Raw genomic sequence first — 24,818 nt, forward strand, 5'->3', positions numbered from 1 at the left:
GCTTTTTCTGAATAAATTTTATAACTGCAAGCCTGGGAGAGAGACAAAGCAAATAGGGAAAATGATAAGACAAGCAGGCCAAGATAGCAGATGAGAAGACACATAATGAAAGTGTCTATTTTCTGTGTCTTCCATCTATCCTTCGAGAAGATTCTAAAAGTAAAAGGGTACACAAGATTTCAGTTATGTACATCTCTGGAATATGCCATTACTTGAGTCCAGAGCAGGTGCTAAGTGTCACAACCGAATTTGCAATCTCTGTGGCATATCCTTGATAAAAGCAATGGCCCTAAACAGGAGTAATATAAAGATACATTTGTAATGATTAGAACATAAAGTGTTTGGTCTTATCCTTACTTCCTGGACATCTTCAAACATTCACAATTAGGCATTCCATAGTGTTATTCACCAGATATTCCACTTCCTTCTTATCTACCTACAATCTTTTCCACTTGACCCTCTTCTGCCTATAAATAATCACAACTCCTATCCTCCCCCATATGATTTTTGCTATAATTCTAAATTTTTGATAAACAACTTTCTGATCTGCATCTTGTCTTTCTCAGCCCCATTTCTTGAATATATAGTCTATGAATGCTACCTCAATGTAATTAACAGCATTACTTTGACTTCCACTGTGGACATTTCGTTTGTTTTTTCTAAGTTAGCCCAAAATATCTTAACTGACATTTCCTCACTATTTTCTCTCTAATATCTCACCATGTTGATCATCCTTAGTTCAAACTCTCCTCTCAATGGACTTTCACAACATTAGTCTTCCCAGCTTCTCCCCGGATGTTTTCTTTCAGTGAATATTCCCTTCTCTTCCCTAAGAAATCTGTTGATATCTAGAATCAGTCCTGCTCCTCTGCTAATCCTGGGCTATGAAAACATTAGTATCATCACATTCTCTTGCATGAAAGTGTTTATACGTCATTAGAGCCCAGACTTACATCTCCATCAGTAACCATTCACTCGTCTCAATACTAGGATTACCTCCTATCTCCCACCCATGGACAGTGGCAGAGCATACCCTGCTCCACACCAGACAGCAGCAGTAGCCATTTCTGCCTTCACTGGTGCCAGCAAACTATGCCACAAGCCTTCACGAAGATGTAGAATGCAAACCAGGTCCCAACCCTAACCTGCAGAAGAGAGCATCTCAGTTTCTGCAGCTCCTGGCCTTGTACTGATAAGAGAAAATGATTCTCATGAGATAATTCTCAAACCCCCCAACTCTAAGCAGCAAAAAGTGACTGAGATAAAAAATTTCCCCACTCAGGGGCACTAGCAGAGGCAGAGTGAGAAGCATACCAATATCCAGTGGCTGGGAAACTGCCAGAGGACATACTCTCTCTTCTATGGGTCCTTCATCACCCAGCATCACCTAGCAATACAAGGTGGCCCAGGAAAGAAACTTGTCCTGCTATGGGTTGCACCGGCAGAAAGCCAGTGAGCTCCAGCAGAGCCAGAAGAATGAAACAAAACAGAATAATATTGAAAGCCCCAAGAAAGCTAAATGGTCACTGGAACAACAGACCACACTAAATCTGAACTTAAACTGGCTGACAGACTTCAACAATAGAAGATTTCAATGTCAAAGATACAATAGAAAACTACACACTATACCAAGAACCAAGAATATCACAACATAATGGGAGAAAACAACCCAGTGATGCCAATATTGAGATGAGTCACACGTATCTGGAACTATCGGATGGATTTTAAAGCAGCTGTGATAATACTCGTTCAATGCACAATCAAAAATTACCCTGAAACAACTGAAAGAACAGGAAATATCAGAAAAGAAATAGAAACCATTAAAAAGAACAAATAAAAATATTAGAAGTGAAAAATATAATAAACAACAAAACAATGCATACTGGATAGGCTCAAAAGTAGAGTGGAGATGACAAGGGATAGAATCAATGAACTTGAGAAAGATCAGTAGAATTCACTCAATATATAAAACCCAGAAAAATGAGTTAAGAAAGTGAATAGAGCCTCAAGGACATGCGGAACATTCCCCAAAGTTTTAAAATACATGTCAGGATCCAATAAGGAAAGCAGAAAGAATGTAGGGCAGAAAAAAATCCAAAGAAATAAAGGCTGAACGCTGGTTGGAAAGAAGTTGGTTTAGAAAACCCTGGACCTTCCATCTCCCAACAAATACACCAAGTGAGTAGCAATTCATGGACCAATTTCCTTTGTGAGAAATCAGGAATTAATTGACAGGCTCATGCACACCTTTAGAGGATGCAAAATCAGATGCACCAAAGCCAGGAGGGAGATTTGGGGTGCCCTTTCACCAGAGATTCTACCCCAGAGTACTGCCATAAGATCACGAAGAGACCCTATAGCTCCCAGATTCACCCAGGAGAAGAAAGGGTGTTGTTCAAGCATCCAGTGCCCCGGCGTTTTCGAGGGGAACGAACACCCAAGGAACAGTTTTACCAGACCCAGGGCTCTGATTGGTTCAGGGCAGTCTAGCCACCCAAACCACAGTGGAGGTGGTGGCTTGATTCCCTCCCCAGCTTGCCCAAACTCAACACAGAGTGAGGGGATGAAAAATCCCACCTCTCTGCTTCCCCTGGGGAGGTAATAGTGGATCGACTGAAGGCAGTGTTCCCACTTCGCCGGTTCTGCCCCAAGAGCAAGCACTTGTCTCACCAATCCTGGAGCACTGACGGCTCTCGCACAGTCTAGCTTTCGGAGGGAGAACAGGGGCGGCAGCCTGGGATGACAGACAACAATGATCGTCCCTACTGCCCAGCAGAAACAGAGCAGAAAAAACCACAGCGGCTTGCTTCTACCTGGAGAGAGAAACTGCTGGTAGAGGACCCCCAAGTCATTGCAAATCACTGGCCAGGCTGATCTGTGGGCGCTTCCTTCTGCACATGGCCAGTCATGAAGACTGGGTGATGTGACTGCTTTGTCTAATGAGCAGACACCAAAACAGAGTGTCGAGTGAAATGAGTCATAAGGAAAAGACATTTTGAACAAAGGAACAAGACATAGACCGAAACTGACACTAGTGAAATGACATTAAATAACCTGCCTAATGAAAAATTTAAAATAACTCCCATAAAGATGCTCAATGAAGTTGGGAGAACAATGCATGAACCAAGTGAGAAATTCAGAAAAGAGATACAAAGTATTAAAAGTACCAAACAGAAATCGTGGAACTGTCAAATAATAACTGAACTGAAAAAATTCACCAGAAGGGTTCAACAGCAGATTAGATCAAGCAGGAGAAAGACTTAACTCAACTAACTCAAAGACTGTTCAAAGGAGCAAAAAGAAGACAGTGAAAAAGTGATAAAATCTTACGGGACCTATGGAACACAAACAAAAGGAACAATACACAAAGTAGGGGGGGGGGTCCCAGAAGGAAAAGAGGGAGCAAGAAAGAATGATTACGTGAAGCAGTAGAGATGTTAGCTAACACGATGACAGTAATCATATTGTAATATGTAAATGGATCAAATCAACACATTGTACACCTTAAAACTATACACTGTTATATGTCGATTGTATTTCAGTTAAAAAAACAGGAAGCACTTTCAATACATATTGGCTGAAAACTTTCCAAACTTACAGAAGGAAATTGATATCCATGCCAAGAAGATAAAAAATCACTAAATAAAATGTCCCTAAAGAAATCCACACTGAGATATATTGCAGTCGAAATGTCAAAAGTCAAAAGTAGACAGGGAATTTTGAAAGCAACAGAAGAAAAGTGACTTATGTGTAATGAAACACCCTTAAGACTTTCAGTGGATCTTTTAGCAGAAGCCTTGCAAGCCAGAAGAGACTGAGATGATATATTCAAAGTGTTGAGAGAGGGGAAAAAAAGTTGACTAAATATCTTATACACTGCAAAACTACAGAAATGAAAAAGAGACTTCTGGTTTCTGGTTCTCCATGTCAGAAGGTTGGACGTTGCCATTCCATCCTGACAACAAGAGACAGCGGAACAGACTTAAAACTCAACAGCTCTTCCTGGATGTGTAAAAGAAGGGAGGACACAGTGCAAAGCGCAGCCCTCAGGATGAGAGAGGGCACATGGGGAGGCACAGCTCACTGGAGCAGAGAATCAGTAGTGCAAAGTGCTGCTGGAACCAGTGCCAGGGCAGGAAAACCTGACTGTGATTGATGAAAGGCTTCAAGATCAGTGCGGACAATTCTGAGAAATAAAAACTCCAGAGAACCCATGAACAGACCCCCAAAATACTGTGAGATTTACCTTCAAGAGTTTCACCAAGATGTCACAGCTAATATCAGAGAAAAAGTCCTTGTGCCTCCGGCAAGGGGAGCGGGAAAGGACTCAATTTGAAATACATCAGTGCACTCTGTTCTTCTATACAGGGCCTGCCTTCAGGGGAAACTACCTAGATAGAGATGAACTGGCTGGGGTATTATCAGAGCCTAACGGACCTCAGGAAAGGAAATACCCAAATCCAGCCCACTCTAGCCATTCTGTCGCACTTGCGGAAAAAACAAAAACAAAAACAAACCACCAAGAAACACTTTTGTTCATAGCCCTGATGCATAGGCTCACTAAAAAACTGAGACTTAATCACAGGACTATAAAACACTTTCTCTCACCCCACACCTCACTCACCACCACATTACTAAAGGCATATTTACAGCACTTACGATACCCTAGATATAGAAACAATCTAAGTGTCCAAGAGTGAATGAGTGGATAAAGAAAATGTAAGATACGTATCCTATATGTGAGACAACCAATGACATATGATATACATCACACATATGAATGAATATTATTCACCCATGTGTGAGAAGGATTAGTCTGGAGAACATTATACTAAGTGAAAATAGCCAGACAGAGAAATAGAAACACTTCATGATCTCACTTACTTGTGGAATCTTACAACAAAAACGTAAATTCCTTGAAACAGAGGAGAATGATGGTTACCAGGGGCTGGAAGTTTGGGGAGATAAGGAGATGCCCTCAAAGGGTACAAGCCTTCACTTACAAGATGAAAAAGCTCTGGCAATCTAATATACAGCATGGCGACTATAGTTAACATAGTTACATACTGTGTTATACACTTGAATATTCCCTTAACAACCTTAAGTGTTCTTACCACAATAAAGGTCACCATATGAGGTGATGTATGTATTAATAACCTGATTGCAGTGACCATTTTACAGAGAATAAAAATGTGAATTAATCATGTTGTATTTTAAATATATAAAAACTTATCTGTAAATGTCACCTAATAAAGCTGAAAAATAAAAAAGAAATATTAAAAATTTTAAGAATGGAAGCATCAATGAGATAGGTTTGGTCAAAATCTAGAGCACTGACAACAGACGCTGGCATGTTTGTGGAGCAACAGAACACTCATTCATTACTGGTGGGAATGCGAAATGGTAGAGAGAGCCAGTCGAGACAACCTGGGGATATTTCACAAAACTAAACATACTCTTACAATCCAATCCAGCCAGCAATCACACTCCTTGGTATCTACCCAAAGGAGCTGAAAACTGAAACCCACACAAAAACCCTGCAAATGTACATTTTATAGCAACTTTTTCAACACTGTCAAAAATTGGAATCAACCAAGATGTCTTTAAGTAGGTGAAAGGATTCATAAACTGTAGTGCATCCAAATCATGGATTATTATTCAGTGGGAAAAAGAAATTAGCTACTAAGCCACGCCAATACTTGGAGGAACACTGAATGCATATTACTAAGTGAAAGAAACCAACCTGAACGGCTGCATATTGTATGATTCCAACGACATAACAATTTGGAAAAGGCAAAACTATGGAGAAAGTTAAATGTTGCCCAGGGTTACAGTGGCAATGAACGATGAATAGGCTGAACACAGAGGATTTTTAGGGCACTTAAAATACTCTCTATGATACTATAGCGATGGATACATGTCATTATATGTTTGTGCCACCCCACAGAATATACAAAACAGAAGTGAACTGAAATGTGAACCATGCACTTTGGGTGATTATAGTGTGCCCACACAGGTTCCTCAATTGTAACAAATCTACCACTGTGCTTGGGGGAGTTTACTAAACACAGGAGCTATGCGTAGGTGGCCCCAGAGGATATTTGGAAAACTCTATACCATTGTCTTAATTTTGCTGGCAACCTAAAACTGCTCCCCCTGCAAAAAAAAATCGTAAGAAATGGAGAGATAAAGACTTTTCCAGACAAAAGCTGAAGTATTTCTCACCACTATATCTGCATTACAAGAAATACAAATGAGAATTCATCACTTTGAAATAAAAGGGTGCTAAAGAGAAACATGAGAGCAAAAGAAAGAATGAAAGTCATTGGGAAAGGTAAATGTATAGGAAATTTCAAATACTATATTACTGTATCGGTAGTGATTAAATCACTTTTAATTCTAAAATAAAAGTTAAGAGACAATAGTATATAAAAATAATTGTAACTAAAATCATGTTAAAAGTTACACAATATGCAATAATGTAAACAGTGATACCGATAACATAAAATGTAATGAGGGGGATTAGTAAAATTGACTTTTTGTATGTTATTGAGGTTTTTACCAGCTTAAAGTACACTGTTATAGCTGTATGATATTTCATGTAAGCCCCATGGTAACCAAAATGAAAATATCAGTAAAGGTTACATAACAGAAAAAGACAAAGAAATCAATACACATGGAACCAAAAAAAAAAAAAAAAAATCAATGAAACACAAGAAAAGACAGCAAGAGGAAAAGACAGACAAAAGAACTACAATCAATCAATCAATCAAACAAGTAACAAAAAGGCATTAGTAAATAACTTCCCTATCAATAATCACTTCAAATGTAAATGTTTAGACTCCACAAACAAAAGATGTCAAGTGGCTGAAAGGAGACGCGGGCAGGTTTCAACTCTATACTGTCTGCAGGAATTTCACTTTAAATTGAAGGACATATAGCGGCTGAAGTTCAAGGGATGGAAAATATTCCAAACAAATGGCAACAGAAAGAGAGCAGGTGTTTTAATTGGGAAGAACACGTCTGACTCCATATTAGATCTGTTCTTTTTACTTTAACCTTTGTGTTCTTTTGCCTGGGCTTAGTCATGCTGGCTCTGCACCTTTTGTAAAAGAATGTTGCCTATGGCTTGAAATGTACAGGACAGCCTGACTGTGACCTGACCTGAACAGAGAATAACATTTGTCTTGTTGGAGGTTTACAGGAACATCGTGACCTGACATACATGGACGCTGCAAGAACATTGAATCCAACACCAAGAAGTCTGCAGCAACTAACTACACCCCTCCCTCAGCTTGCCTTTAAAAGTGCTTTGCTGAGAGCCTTTGGGAAATTCAGGCTTTTTAAGGCAGGAGCCACCCGTCTCCTTACATGGCCCTGCAATAAACCTTTCTCTGCTCCAAACTCCGACGTTTCGGTATAGTTTGGCCTACTGTGTGTCGGGCACAGGTCTAGCTATACTTACATCAGACAGAATAGACATAAAGTCAAGACAGTCACAGGAGTCAAAGATGGACATTTTATAATGATTAAAGGGCTAGTCCACCAGGGGAAGATAACCATTATAAATATATACATCCTCAGCATTAGAGAATCTAAATATACCCACAGCAAACACTGACAGAATCTGAGGAGAGATACAGACAGCAATACAATAAGAGAAGGGGACTTCAATACCACACTTTCAGTAATGGGTAGAGGAAGCAGACAGGAGATGAGTAAGAAATAAAAAAGAGGACTTAAATAACATTATAGCCAAAATCTATCCAGCAGCTACATACAGAACATTCCCCTCAAAAGCAGCAGAATATACATTCTTCTCAAGTGGACACAAGCTTTCCCCACAATAGATTATATGTTTGGTCACAAAGCAACTCTTAACAAATTTAAGAAGATTTAAATCATACAATGTGTCCTTTCTGAACACGTTTTGGAATGAAACTAGAAAGGAATAGCAGAAGGATAAGTAAAAAATCCACAGCTATGTGGAAATTAACAACATACTTTTGATCAACAATTGAATCAAAGAAAAGAATCAAAAAGGAAATTTAAAATAGCTTGAGACAAATGAAACAGAAAACACAACATACCAAAATTTATCGCATCCAGTGAAAGCAGAGGAAAGAGGTAAATGTATAGCTACAAACAAAATACATCAAAAAGACCTCAAATTAATAAACTAACTTCACATCTCAAAGAACTAACAGAAGAACAAAGAAAGCTCAAAGGAACAAAAAGAACATAACAAAGAATAGACCAGGAATAAAGTGATAATAAGTGGAAAAACAACAGAAAATATCATAAAACTAAGAGTTGGGCTTTTGAAATGATAAATAAAATTGACAAACCTCTATCTAGATTAAGAAAAAAAGAGAAGTTTCAAAAATAAAATCAGAAAAATGAAAGCTCATGCCACAAAAATAAGAAGGTTCAAAAGAAAATAATATGAACATTATATGCCAACAACCAGATACCATAGAGGATGGATAAATTTCTTAGCGACATGAAACCTAAGAAGAGTGACTCATGAAAAAATAGAAAATCCGAACCGACGTATAACTAGTATGGAGACTGAATCAGTAATCACAAACCTCCTAATAGGGAGAAGCCCAATACCAAATGGCTTCCCTGGGGAATTCTATAGAACATTTAAGTAAGAACTAACACAAGCCTTCTCAAATGCTTCCAAAAAGTAAGAGAGGGGGGAACACTTTCAAAGTCATTTTATGCAGCCAGCATTACTCTGATACAAAAGCCACATGGAAAGAACAGTACGAGCTAACATTCCTCATGAATACAGATGGAAAAGTGCTCAACAAAATACTAGTAAACCAAATCCAGTGTAATCTAGCACCTTAAAATGGTCATACACCATGACCAAGTTAAATTATTCTTGCAATGCAAGAATGGTTCAACATTCAAAAATCAATGTGATAAAACACATTAACAGGACAAAGAGTCAAAATCACACGATCATCTCAATATATGCAGAGAAAGAATTTGTCAAATTTCAGCATCTATCAAAAGAAAAACTCTCAGCAAACTAGGAATAGAATGAAATCAGCACAACCTAATAAAGGCCATATATGAGAAGCCCACAGCTAACAACATATTCAACAGTGAAACCTGAAAACTATTCCTCTAAGATCAGGAACAAGGCAAGGACGCCCACCTCACCAATTCAATTCAATCTAGGTTGGGAAGTTATACCTAGAGCAAGTCGACAAGGAGAGAGAAAAAAATAAAAAGGCATCCAAATTGGAAAGAAAGAAGTAAAAATATCTTTGTTTGCAGATGACATGATCTCATAGATAGCAAAACCTAAAGACTCCACAAAAACCCTCAAAGTTTTAGATCTAACGACAAGCTCCATAATATTACAGAATATATAATCAACATTCAATAATGAGTAGCATTTCTCTACTTAAAGAGAACTATTTGTAAGGAAAGGGAAATTAAGAAAACAAATCCATTTACAAGATCACACACACACAAAATACCTACAAACAAATTTAACCAAGGAGGTGGGAACCTTGTACTCTGAAAACTACAACGTATTGACAAAAGAAATTAGATAAGACACAGACAAAGAAGACATCCAAGTGGCCAACAGGGAGATCACTAGTTACCAGAAAAATGCAAAGTAACACCAAAATGTTATTTTTGTGAGATATCACCTCACGACTGTTAGGATGGCTATTATCGTGTGAACAAAGGACAAAGAGTGCTGTTGAGCGTGTGGGAAGCTGGAACTGATGTACTCTGTCACTGGGTAGAGCATATGAAACGGTTGCTATAGAATATAGTAAAAACGAAAAACAGAACCCCCTGTGATCCAGCAATGTCACTTCTGGGCAGTTACCCCAAAGAACTGACACAGGAGCTGCAGGAGATATTGGCACTGCTATGCTTACTGCGGCACTATCCACAATAGCCAAGATGTGAATAAACCCTAAGTGGCCACATCCACAGAAGAGTGGATAAGAAAACGTGGTGTATATGTATTCTGTGGAATACTAGATAGCCTTAAAAAAGAAGTAAGTTATGCAATACGTGACAACATGATTCACCTTGAGGACATTATGGTAAGTGAAACAGACCCATCACAGAAAGACAAATACCGCATGACTCCATTTCTATGAAGTATTTAAACGTCAAATGCATACCACCCAAAAGTGGAATGGTGTTTGCCAGGGGCTTGGCCAGGGGGAAATGAGGAGGTACTATTTAATGGGCATAAAGTTTCAGTTAAGCAAGATGAATAATAAGCTCCAGGACCTTCTGTAAAACATACTGATGTCAACAGTGATGTAATTTATGCTTAAAATTTGTTAAGAGAGTAGAACTCATATTAAATATTTTTACCACCTTAAATTTAAAAAATTATATATATATATATATATATATATATATATATATATATATATACATAAATTCAGAAAACAGTCAACAGAAATCCTCACAAAATTGATGAAGGACATAAACATTTAGATTCTGGAAACTGATCAAACCGAAAATAGAATGGGTCCAAAGTCACTTGCAACAAGAAAGATCATGACTAAACTGAAAACAATAAAAATATCTTCAAAGAAACCAGACAGTAATGTCATATAACCTGTAGAAGAACACCAGTTTGAATGACAGTACATATCTCGTCTGAAAGTCATGAAGTCTCAAAGGAAATACAAGAGCAATCTCACATGTTGACAAGAACATTACTTTCCAACATAAATTCTATATCTGGCAAATTTATCCTTTAAGGATGAAAGAAAATGAGAAACTTTCTCCGACAGAGGAAAACTAACAGATTTAGTCTACAGCACACATACCCTAAGGTAATGGCAAAAGGAAACTCCAGGAAACAAAGGTAATACATCACAAAAAGGCTTGGGTAGTCTTAAGGGACTGGGACAAAGAGAATGGTTTAAAATACGGGTGAATATAATGAACTATCCTTTCCTTCATGAGTTTCTGAAATCATATTTGGTAGTTGAAACAACAATCACACAGTATCATGTTATGCTTAATGTATGGAGAGGAATATTTGAGCAATTATATTTATAAAGTACAGAGGATAAAGGATCCTAAATGGAAGTAGGGTTTCAGGGTTTCACTTGAAGAAGTAAAAAGTCCACAACAGTAAGCTAGGTTCTATATGTTTATTGTAATACCTCAAGCAAACCTAAGAAAAGTATAACAGGGAAAAATCTATTGACACTATAAATAAATCATGATGTAATCTTTAAAATGTTCAAGTAATCCAGAAGAAGAAAACAAGAAAAAAGAAATGAGTAGCACAGAAAAAAAAAATAAAGGAAAAAAAATACAGCAGACAAAAGCCCTAACATATCAATCACTACTTTAAATGTAAATAGTCTAAAAACACCAAATAAAATACTGAGTCCCAAGGCAGATGGAGGAAACAAAAAAATCAAACAAACAAAAGCACACCTTATGACCCAACTAAATAGTCTCTACAAGAAACTCACTTCAAACATAAATTTTTTTCCACTTCCAATGATTTTATTTTTTTACTTAATTTTTATTTTATATTGGGGTATAGTTGATTTACAAGGTGGTGTCAGTTTCAGGAGTACAGCAAAGTGGTTCAGTTACAGGCATAAATTTTTAGGTAGATTGAAATAAAAAGAATGGAAAATATGTCATGCAAATATTGATAAAAATCATATCAGAGAAAGTGAACTTAATTGCAAAGAAATCTACAACGGAGAAAGAGAGTCACTACATGATCATAAAAGTATCCACTTATCAAGAAGCAGAGCAACCCTAAATGTATAGGCATCAAACAACAGAACTTCAAAATATGTGAAGCAAACCCTGGTACAGCTGAAAGAGAAAGACAAAAACCACAACAGTAAAGGAGGAATTCAACACGCTCCAATCGGTTATTGCTAGTAGTAGACCAAAAATCAGCAAAATATAGAACTGAACCGCAGCATCAATCAACCTGATCTCCATGACATTTATGGACCAGTCCGCCCAAGAACAACAGAATACACATTTTTTTTTCAAGTATCCAAGGACATTCACCTACAAGCATAATATACTGGCTCATGACGCAAACATTCACAAATTAAAAACAAATTGAAATTGTACAAGGTATACGCTCTGACCAAAGCAAAATCAAACTAAAATTCAACAGACAGACAACAGAAAAAATAAACAAACCAAAACCTCCAAACACTTGTAAAGTAACTAACAGACTTTAAAAAAACAAACAGGAAGCCTTAAAGGAAAATTTAAAAATACATATATCTGTAATGAACATGAAAACTCACCATATTGTTGTGAGATACAACTAAGCAGTGTCGAGAGGGAAATTTTAGTACTAAAATGCTTACAGTAGAAAAAGGAATGGTCACGTATTGATAAATATAAGTTTTTTCCTCAACAAATTAGAAAAAGAAGAGCAAAATAAACCCAAAGCAAGGTATAAGGGAGAAAAGAATAAGAGCAAAACACTACAAAGTTGAAAATAAGAAAACAGTAAAGAAAATCAAAGCAAGAAAAAGCTGGTTCTTTGATATGTGCAATAAACTGAAAAATCTCTAGCAAGACTGACAAAGAAGGGACGACATACCTCATCAGTGTCGGAAGTGAACAAGCATATCACTACAGCTGCTGTAGCCATTAAAAGGGTATGAGGACTGCAAGAAAATACATGCCAAAATGCCACTGAGATGAAATAGACCAATTACTTAAACACACACCACCAAAGCCATACATAGGAAACAGATAAACAAAATATTTCTATAACCATTAAATAATTGAATTGGCAATTTAAAACCTCCCACATACACACTCAAACACACACACAAAATCCCCAGGTCCAGTGATTTCACTGGAGAATTTTACCACACATCTTAAGCATTAACAAGTATTTTATACAATATCTTCCAGAAAAACAAAAGAAGAGGTAATCTTTCTCAGTGTATTTAATGAGGCCAGTATTACTACTCCAAAAATTAGACAAAGTCAGTACAAAAATAGAAAAATCATAGATCAATATTTCTCAGGAACTTTGACCAAAAAAATCCTCAAGAAATTATTAGCGCATCAAAGCCAGGCATGAATAAAAGAATCATACACCAGGACAAAGCTGTGGGGTTTTTAGGTTTGATAGGTATTTTCTAGGTATTGTTTCAATATTTGAAAATCAGTCAGTGAAATCCACTATATCAACAGACTAAAAAAGAAAAATCATATGATCATATCAGCGGATGCAGAAAAGGCAACCGATACAATTAAATACACACCTCCCCTCATGGGGCAGAAAAACAAACAAATTCTTAGCAATCTAAAAATAGTGAATTTCCACAACTTTATAAAGAGTATATAAAAAAAACCCTTACAACTAATGTTATCCTTATGGTGAATGACTGAATACTTTATCCTTACAACTGAGAAAATTGTGAGGATGTCTGCCATCAGTTTGGTTATCTGACAGAGTACCGGTAGTTGTAACAAGCACAGTAAGGTAAAGCAAAGAGATAAAAAGTATACAGATGGAAAAAGGAGAAAACAGAAGGCCATATTTGTAAAAGACCTGACTATGGAAAAATTCTCAAGGAATCTATCAGAAAAAAAAAATAACAAACCCTCATAGAATTAATATGTGACTTCATCGAGGTTGTAAGGATATAGGATTGACACAAACGAGAGTTGTATTTCTAGATAACAACAAACATATGTAAACGGAAACTAAAATAGAGTACCATTTACAATTGCTCCAAAGAAAATGAAATACTTTGGTATGAACCTAAAAACATATCTACAGGATCTGAATGCTAAAATTACAAAATGCTAATGAACGACATTTAAAAAAAGACCAAACAAATGGAGATTCTTACTGTATTCACGGTTGGAAGAACCAACAGAATGAAGATGCCTATTCTCCCCAAATTCATCTGTAGGTTTAACAGTGAGTATCACGATGCTAGCAAGGTTGTTTGCACACAGAGGATAGTTTAGTCTAAAATTTATAGGAAAAAGAAAAATATCTAGAATAGTGTAAAAATCTTGAACAAGAATAAAGCGGGAGGAATCACTCTAGTCAACATAAATGCTGAATATGCAGGCAAACTGAAGACAGCAGGATACTGGCAGAAGGAGAGTCACATGGAAGATCTGCACAGAATAAAGAACCCAGGAATATATCCGCATCAATATGACCCCGCCCCCGACTTTTTGACAAAGGTGCAAAAGCAACTCAATGCAGAAGAACAACCCTTTCTAGAAATAGTGTTGGAACAATTCCACATCCCTGGTCAAGTGAGTGAACCTTGATCCAAATCTCACACTTCATACAAAATCACCTCAGGTGAACACACCATTAAATGTAAATAAAACTATAACACTTTTAGAAAATAAAAACACACCGAATCTTCAGGAACTCTAGGGCAACATAGATTTCTTTGGTTTGAGAGCCAAATTACCATTCATAAAGGAAAAGTTGATAAATTAACTCTCATCAAAATGGAGAAATTCTGCTCGGTCAGAGACCTTATGATGAGGATGAAAAGACAAATTAGAGACTGGGAGCAAACGTCTGCAAACCGCATATCTGGTAAAGGACCTATAATTAGAATATATAAACTCCTCAAAGGTCAGTAGTGAAAAACCAACCAACGAGAAAAGTCCAATGAGAAAATGGGCAAAAGACATTAACAGATATTTCACAAAAAGTGACAAACAAGCTCATGAAACTATAATCAACTTCACTAGTCATCAGAGAAATGCCAGTCAAAATTACATGAGATAAAGTACACATCTATCACAATGGCTAAAATAAAATTGTAAAATTTAAACAGCAAACAAAATGGCAAGAATGCAGATACTCTTTTCTCTCTCATTCACTGTCAGCAGAAAGTTAAAATGGTACAGCCACTCTGGAGAAAAGACTGGTAATTTCTGTCAAAAGTGAATATACACTCACCATATGATCTGGCAATGATATTCCTGGGTATGTATCCCAAAGAAATAAAACTGCACACCTACACGATTGTACATGAACGCTCACAGAAGCATTCTTTTCAATCGCTTAAAATCGGAAGAGCCAAACTCTCAGTTGGTGAAGTATGAGAATAACTAAACCTGGTGTTTCTTTGTGGAAAGTAGCTGTTGAGGAATTCAGCGTTTAAAAATAGATTTCAAGGGATTGAGATTTTCTATTACTTCTCTCAATCTTGATAAGTTGTACTTTTCAAGGAAGCTGTCCATTTCATCTAAATCATCAAATTTATTGGCATAAAGCTGTCATAATTCTCCAAGATATCATTTTATCTTCTGTATGACTAGCAATATCTCCTTTCACCCCTAATATTGGTGGAATTTGTTTCTGACCTAGATAAGTCATACTGGGGGTTATTAATTTTATTAGTCCTTTGAAACAACTAAATTCAGAGCTTTAATGATTCCATTCTTTCTCCTTTTTCTCTCTCATTGATTTCTGAACTTATCGCGTTCTTTCCTTCCTCGGCTATGGCTTAACCCTTTACAGAGCATCACTGTTTGTGTCAGAAGTCAATTAATTTAATGGTAACCATCCACAATCGTCTCCGCGCTGTGTTTTAGGCTTTGAGGTGGGGAATGGGGGTGACCAAGAGTGTCTCTTACTCTAGAGCTTGATCCTTCCTTCAGACACTCAGCCTTTCTGTCTCAGCTGAACGTCTGGGGTTTTAGCAAGGTCACTTTACACTGCCTGCGCTGAAAATCCAACATCTCCCAACACTGTTCCGTCGGTTAGTATTATCTCCATTTCACTCTCGAGCCTTCAGTAGAGTCTTACCCACCACACATGCTGTCTAATCCTCCGTCAGGGAACAAAGGACAACTCCCCTTCTCTGAAAAAATGTACATCAACACAGAGTCCTTTTTTCTCTGGTCCTGGGTCCTGCAAGTTCCAGCTGCTCCAGCAGCCCGAACTCTTAAAATCCAAATCCTTAAAGAGTCCTGTTTGCTTCCACCCTTGTGCTATAGTTAAGACGTTATTTCCAGTCAGAGGGCCAAGTTCAGTGTGAGATTCGCCTTCCATGTTTTCCTTCTGTCAGAGAGAGATTTCCTGATTTTTTTTTTTTAATTGTCAAATGTCTGAAAACAAGTGTCTCATGGATTTTGTCCTGCTTTCTACTTGTAGATGGTGAGAAAGACAAATGTTGTATGGTTACCATATTTTAAATTTCATTCTCTCTCAATTGCAACACAGCAACAGAATCTGACCAATCACTAGCATTTGCCTCTTCCCCATCATCTATTCTGGCAAAATACGTATCTTAGACTAAAGCCAACTTTCTCACATACGTTTAAGCATTTCTTGACTCTTACCTGTATTTTGGGAAAGAATTCAAATTCCTGTGTTTTTCATGTAAACCTATTCAGATTCTGTACCCAAACTGCTTTTGCAACTTCACTTTCCTGTGCTCTTTCTGTAAAGTGGTTTCCACTGTTCCCTACACTGCTCAGGTCCTATGGTACCTCCATCAAAACTTCTCCCTGTGTTCAGTGGCTTCTTAGTTCCTTTCCCCACTTTTTTTCCCCTCTCAAACTCCTACTCCTACTTCCAGAGAGTGTAAATGACCTTTTCAGGTAAGTGATTCCTGAGTTCCAAATTTTAAAGGTAGTCATTCTATTCTATATGCTTTCAGAGCAACTGCCACATTACGTTTGGGTTTGTGATCAATCTGTTTGCCCAGTAATTCAGCCGAGTATAAAGCATTCTTCTTCTTCCCACCAATGGCACGTTCACCACATAACAATAAAAATCTACGCAACATAAAGTAAAACTTACCTTTACAAATGAAGAATCTGGATACAATATCCCTGACTTGTTGTATGAATATACCAGGAAATGAGAGTCTAAAAATGACCTAATTCAACCAAAATAATAATACTTCGTTGTAATAATAGCATTAGTAAAAGTAACTTCCAGAGTCATGAAATTAAACAAACTTACATTTCATTTTATAAGCTCAAATATGCAAAAATTAAATGGGCTCATCTCTCCGTTATCTAGCTTTCTTTCTGATAGCGCATTATGTATATAAGAGAAAGCAAGAACCAGGATGACCGGATACCAGTGTGGGCACTGGAATGACACAGATTGCTGTCTAGTAAAATCCAGGACTTCCAGATTCCCTCAACAAAGTTTTCTTTTATAGATTCAACCATCAATACATCTCATGGTGTAAATCTCTTAGTTAAAATTTGCTAATAAGTAGCCATGGATTGATAAAAAAACAAACAAAAAAATACATGCTTATTTCATTAGCTTGTTTCTGTGAAGTTACGCTGTGCTACAAAGCACCCTCCAAATTCCCAGTGCCTTAAAATTACAATGAGTGTTCTTCACAAGGTTACTGCAGGTTCAACTCCACATTGCCTTCATTCTGGAACCTAGGAAACGGCATGGTCCCTCCACAGAACATGCTTTTCTCGTAACAGAAGGAGAAAAATTGTAGAAGCACATGATAGATCTTAAAGCCTTTGTTTAGAAGCGGGATTCTAGTCTTTTGCTCAAATTTCATGTTATTTCTATAGAAAAACGTGACATAAACAGGGTATGGAACTAAAATCTTCTTACAAGGAGGATGGTGATTATCATGGAACAATCTAACATCGTTATTTACTGTAGGGATGAGACAGGCTGGGACCCGGGACCCTTTACTGGAGCGCTTGGCCTGGACACACGTCTCCTCGAGCAACAGAAGACAGAGGGACTCCAAGGGACTAAAACTAACTGCCTGCATGTGCAGTCTGGGTAATTATGAACAATAAGACACACAAAGGCCACAAACCGACTGCCACTCCGGAGGCGCCAGGAGCAAAAGCAGGGTACTTACTGCGCATGATCCCTGCACACAGCACCACCAGGCGAGTGGGCAGACCACCAATCGGCCCCTGGCTCACCCCATTTAAGGATCCAGCCCACCTTCCTCGGAGAGTGAGCCAGGGAACTGTCACTTGTTTTCGCTCCCTCGTGCTGCAGCACGAGCCCCAACAAAGCCTTGCCTGAATTCCTTCTCTGGCCAGTTATCAATTTCTATTGATTAAAGAGTCCAAGGACCCTAGTCCATAACAGTGACACTGGGATTTCTCATGGATTCCAAACATCAAGAAGGTTTGAAGGCCAGAATGGAAGAGAAACTAGAGCATTAACAGAGTACTTTTTTCACCACTACTTTTTTTTCACCACTACTTTTCTTATCTCCTTCATGTCCTCTCACTCTTTTTTAAAAATTTTTAGTGAAGTATAGTTGATTTGCAATGTTGTGTTAGTTTCAGGTGTACAGCAAAGTGATTCAGTCATATATATATACATATATATATATATATGCACACACACATACATCTATATATATTCTTTTTCAGATTCTTTTATCATACTAAGAAAAGTAAGTTGGACAAATATCCTATGATATCACTTATATGTAGAATCTAAAAAAAATGATACAAATGATCTCCTTTATAAAACAGAAATAGACTCACAGACATAGAAAACAAACTTATGGTTACCAAAGGGGAAAGGAGGGGAGGGATAAATTAGGAGTTTGGACTAAACAGATACACAATACTGTATGCAAAACAGATAAACAACAAGGACCTGCTGTATAGCACAGGGAACTATATTCAATATCCTGTAACAATCTATTTCCTCTCCTTCTTGAAAACTTTTCCTTTTCTTCAATTCAAATAACAAAACCAGAGAGGTTCCCGGAGAAAAACTGGTATCTGTCAGTTTATATTCCACATATATTCAAGGAAAAACTGCATGGACTGGGTTGGTTTAGGTGCAAGCATCTAGAACGTGAATTCTGAAACAAGGGCAGAGCCACCTTTTAATAACTGTAAGCATTTAAATGGAGGTGGTGGAAGTGGGAATCCAGAAGTACTTCCCAGGAAAAAGAAATTAGAGATTGAAAACCTTAACAGATATTTGACAAGCATTATTAAAAGGATAAAAATTTTGTTTGCGAGTTTATTCATTCTGGGCCCTTTTTCAAAGGCATACTTTTGGCTTCTGTATGAAACAACAAAATAGTCTGCCTTGATCAGTGACATAACAAAAATACAAATGAGCACTGAAAGAAAAACAATGTCCAATGAAAGGAAAATGAACAATAAAAAGCATGCAAAGCTTAAAAGTTAGTTCCAAATGAAGTAGCATTGATGAACAAAATAATCTTAATTTCAAGAGAAATGAATAAGCATTCCAAGGAGATCATTCCAAGAGAAAAAAGTATACTCTGAAACTAAAACACATGACAGTTAATATTAAATAACTCAATAAATGTATCGAAGAGAATTTGCTTACTGTGAACAGAATTATAGGTCTAGCCAACAGAAAACAAATGCTGGTAAAATGCATGTCAAAAATAAAGATTTGATCATAGTTGTAGAAAAAACTATGATATGGAACACAGACAAGTAAGACCCAGGATGAAAGCAATGATTTCCCATAGAAGAAAAAGAAATGCGTAGGGACTGAAAATTAAAATGAAAAATTTAGGGACTTGGGATATATTAGGGAGTATTAATGTAATACACACACACACACACACACACACACACACACACACACACACACAAACTCACACTCACCCACACACAGAAACTGCTGGAAAACTCACTTCACACAGACTATATCAAATTGCAAAAATTTATAGAAAAGAAATATGACTCACAAATTCTACACATTGCCAAATGTCATTCAGTTATGAGAACAAGAAAGACATCTGCAGATATGCACCGATTCGGGAAGCATGCCACCTGCAGATTCCATCTGAAGAAAATAATCTGAAGTTATTCTAACTAAACGATAGCATAGTCAGCATAAAGCTGCAATAAAAAAAAAAAGTAAAAAGAAGCTTTGAAGAAAGTTGGAAAATGCAGTACTGTTGTTAAAGAAACTGAAAGCTGTGAATTTACATCTTAAGTGGAAAAAGAATTTTAAGAAATACTATACGAATGTGATGCTACCACTTCTAACAGACACAAGAGAGGAATCTGAGAACCTAGGATAGAAAATATGAATATAATGATTATATGAAAATTTCATTTTTATAGCAATAAATCCCAAAAACAAAGGAAGAAGACAATCAATAGTATAGGTGGCATAATTGCAACATATAGAGGAGATAAAGTGTTAATATCTACAGAAAACAAAACTTCCCACGATAGATCATGGAACAAAAACCAGAAAAACAGAAAGATAAAGCCATAGATTGAAAATAAATAACTCAAAACAAATGAATAAAAAATAACGACTGCCCCGCTCCCGGCAAAAAAAAACAAAAACAAAAAAACACCAAAATCTCAGGAAAAGCAAGTCAATGAGAACGGTCAGTAAACACTGGAAAAGACAAGTGTTATTAATAACCAGTGAAGTGCATATTAAAACAACAATAAAACAGCATTTGTCATCCACTAATTAACAAAAATAAGTGTGTGAAGATATTCATTTTGTCGAGAATGTGGAGAACAGAAACACTTTTAAGCTATTGGCATGAGTAAAAATTGGTTATAAGGCTTTTGAAGAAAAAAACTGGCATTATATAGCACTTGAGAAATTTCTTATTTATAATCCATCAATTTCACTGGGGCCCAGGAAGTCATGGTCAAGGATGTCCATGATAGAGCTGTTCTTGCTGTAAATATGGGAGGATAAATAATTAATGGGATATATTCATTTTATGGCTACATATGCATTTTAAAAAACAAACCCGTTTTGCACACATCATTATGAATGAATCTCAACAAATAATATTATGCAAAATGTTGCACAACGAACACTAATAAGTATAAGGCCAACTGGCCCGAGGCAGGGGAACACAATCAGATTCACAGGTTGCATCAGACCGAAATTCTCCGGACCACCCAGTTCCAGAAACTGCCCTGGAGACATTCCGGACCACCCAGTTCCAGGAACTGACCTGGGGACTTTGAACCCAGCCCAGCCTTCCCGCCTTTCGAGGGGCGGGACCAACGGTCCCCCAGGATACCCGAAAAGACCACCAAATAAGGAATACCCTGCGCCCTCCCAGATTCACCACACCCCTTTCCCTTCTTCCCCTATAAAATCTTGCCCAACCCTCGCCGGGGTGCGACTTCTCTGGCCCCTTTCTCTCGGACCAGTGAACCTCGCCCGGGAGCGCTCCCTAATAAAGCTCACTTGAAGCTTTCCTCTGTTTCACGGTGCCCTTTGTTAAGATCCGACCTTACAATAAGTACCTATTGCTCACACTTGTGGGTCATGTGTGGGTAGCCATGGCAGCTCTGCTAATTGTGGCCAGGCTTGCTCAGTGGTACAGGATTCAGCTGAATGTTGGCTGCTGTAGGGATAAATAGAGCACCTTGGCTGTGATCCACATGTCTTTAATCGTCCAGCAAGCTAAGCCCGAGCATATTCTCATGGGGATGACAGACAAACAAGATGGAAAGCAGAAAAGCATGACAGCTTTTTCAAGTCTGTGTTGGAATCAAGGCAGCCAACATGTCTCTGGCCAACGTAAGTGACAAAGCCCCAAACTGGGCTAGTAATTTGCCAGGCCCCCAAAGTAAAATGAAAATGCGGGGCCTCTCATTCAAAAGTTTTAAGAATCTCAGGATAGCATCAGAAGAGCATGAATCCAAGCACAAAGCCCTTCTAACCTTGGGCTCTTCACACCCATGAAGAATGAGTGTGAGGTAGTTGTTGAGTTGTATACACTCCACCTCTTGATGAGAGAACCTCAAAGTTATATGGCAAGGAGTGAAAATACAGGGAAAGGTAAAGAATTGGGGTCACTTTTGTGATTCACCATGTTAAGGTCCACCCTTACCTACCCTTCTGATCCACCATAACAAATTGTATAATGGAATATACACTCTTGTGCCATTCATGTCTATTTGAAGGACGCATCAAAACATGATTTTTATTGCTCTTTAGACATATGGATGAAAGACCCTAAAAATATGGCAGAAGAATATGTGTCAATATCATAATGGTAATCGGCACTGGGGGGTGAGACGATTGAAGAGGTCTGGGTATGGGAATAATAGATTTCATTATTATGGCCATGTACCCTTTTTTTTAATATGTAGGAAAAATGCTTATATGTGCATCATTCATGGTAAGAACTTAATTGTTTATACTAATCTCAGAATTTTCCTTTTTTATTTTTATTCATTCATAGAAAAAACAATATAAAAATAGCATGCTAATATAAACTACGGACTTTGGGTGATAATGAATGATGTGTCAATGCAGGGTCATCAGTTACAGCAAATACATCACTCTGGTGGGGAATGTTGATAATGGAGGAAGCTATGCACGTGTGGGGTGTAAGGATATACGGGAAATCTCTGCGCCTTCCACTCACTTTTGTTGGGAACCTAAAACTGCTCTAAAAAATAAAGTATATTAAAATGAGAAGAAATAATAATGAGAAAACTACGTGAATAGGCAAACCCCATACAGGAAAATGAACTAGCCAATAACTATTTAGAGAAATCATTTAGGGAAATACAACCTGACATTAAGATGAGATACAACATTTTAGTACATCACGCATGCTTTTGGAAATCTAAACTGCTACGGTTTTTAGAAAGTAACTCGCAATATCTCTCAAAATCTTTACATGCTATAAAATGTGAGTAATAAAGAAGGCCTACCTTAGAGGTGGTTGTGAAAATTAATCAGTTACTACCTGCAAATTGCTTAGAAATACGCCTGGAATATGGTACGTGCTCAATAAATGTCAGTTGCTTTCATTATTATTATTTATTATTATTACGATTACTACTATTATCAGCACTCATCCTGCTTGATCCAGAAGCCCACTTATTAATATCAAGACTATGAAACAAAATCTCCCTGGAAATAACTTCATTACCCATCAATATTACATACTATGGGATCTCATCCATTAAAAATGAGTAAAAATTTATACATAGAGCAAGAAAGTAAGTGCCATTATTAGATAAGACCTGACACTCGCAGAACACTATTTCCATTTGTGCAAGAAAACAAAACAAAACAAAAAAAACCCTTTTCTGGTAGGTTTCTATATGTTTTATTTCAGGTAAAGATGAAATTTAAAATAGAAAATCATGGAATGATACACACAGGATATTGATACTGGTTTCCTCACAGAGTGGAAGTAGAAAACTGAAGAGATTAAAAATATATCCTATAGCAAAATGAGACAAAACTAGAGTGTAATATCAAATAAAATGCTTAAAAATCATATAATTATGTAAAATGACATGAAACAAATAAAATTAATCATGGACAGATAAACTTATTCCCTTGATAGCTGCAACTGTAATTATACTTTTAGGAGTTACATAAAATGATTTTCATGTGTCTGATATACTTTAATACTTATATCATTAAATTACAGTTGGGTTTGAATATTAGATTTAAAAATCTAAAGATAAAGACTCGAAATTCTAGTCTGACATGAATCACCAAGAAGACTTAACATATTAAATAAATATAACATTTATGCTCTTGCATATTTAGGCTCTAAATTTAGGCTCAATTTAAGGTAGTCACTGTAAAAATGTAAGAAACTAAAAACAACTGTATGAAAAGAAGCATGGCCACTTACTGTTTTTCAAGGTGGAGAGTGTATGTTTTCCTGTCAATTTTGATGGCATAGGTGACCTACAGCAAAGTAGTCAGAGAGAATGTAATTATTAGATATTTCAAATCCTTAAAAGTCAGAAGCCCTAATTTTTAAAAATATATGTACTCTTTCATATAAGCATGTATTGTATCATGAGTGTATCAAAATTATATATATATATAATTATAGTTACAGTTATCTTTCTTCAATCTTGGAATGTGTGACAGAATTAATCATAATCAAACTTACATAAAATCTAGGAGTCTAAATCTATTTCAAAAGTAAGAGCATAAGTCATTAGCATTTAACTATCATAATCAAATTTTTAACTTCAAATGGTTACATTTAGAAATGCTGAGTAACCTTTGAAGGAACTTGAATTTTATTATCTTTTCCTACTTTGCAATTTCTAGGGCAAATAAATGGAAAATTAAACAATACAAAGCAAGTCCCCTTTTAAGAGGAAACTAAAATTAAACTAAAATCTGATGTTCACCTAAAGACACCATTAAGAAAGTTAAAAGGCAATTCCTAAAGAATGATATTAGCAATTCACATCCAATTGGCCAATCCACATTTGTGTATGTCTTATTTCTAACAGTACATCTTTTCCTTCTCCTTTTCGTTTTCCTTAGTCTATCTCACCAAAAGTTCTGTTTTATATTCTTCTCAGAAATCAACTTTTGACATTGTGAATCCAGGCTACTTCAGCTTACTTTTGTCTTTCATTAATTCTACTTCTTAATTTAAGCAGCATCTTTAAGAATTTTAAGGTTATAATTATTTTTCTAATTTTAAATTGCTGACCATTTTTTGTCGCTTGTTTAATTATTTGTGGTTATAAATTATGCTCCTATACCATCTTCAGAGTGGAATTCAAATTTTTCTTTGTAATTTCTTCATTCTCGTTCATTGTTTATTATTTAATATCCATTGCGATTTATGATTTCTCCTTCAACCCGTGAATCACGTAGAAGTATACTTTTAAATGTCCAAATACATTTTTCAGTTATTCTGTTAAGTTTTAACCTAATTGTATTGTTGACAGATGATGAGTTCTGTACTATCCATATTTGCGTTTATTTATTTATTTTCCTTGCTGTGGTCAATTCTGTTGAATGACACTATATGTTCTTGAAAAGTATGAGAACTAGTCTTGAGAAGCATTATTTACAACGGAGATAGAGCATT

General features: G+C 36.7%; 1 protein-coding gene across 1 annotated transcript in view; it reads right to left on the minus strand.

Annotated features, from left to right (window-relative positions):
• The window catches only part of LOC101326121 (A disintegrin and metallopeptidase domain 3-like), a 112,945-nt gene that overhangs the window by 85,117 nt on the left and 3,010 nt on the right, over positions 1–24,818 (minus strand). Inside the window, 3 exon segments of the mRNA XM_033848745.2 lie at positions 213–289; positions 16,808–16,886; positions 23,610–23,665. Coding sequence (XP_033704636.1) covers positions 213–289; positions 16,808–16,886; positions 23,610–23,665 — 212 coding nt within the window.

Source organism: Tursiops truncatus, chromosome 21 (assembly GCF_011762595.2).
Source record: "Tursiops truncatus isolate mTurTru1 chromosome 21, mTurTru1.mat.Y, whole genome shotgun sequence".
Classification (NCBI taxonomy): domain Eukaryota; kingdom Metazoa; phylum Chordata; class Mammalia; order Artiodactyla; family Delphinidae; genus Tursiops; species Tursiops truncatus.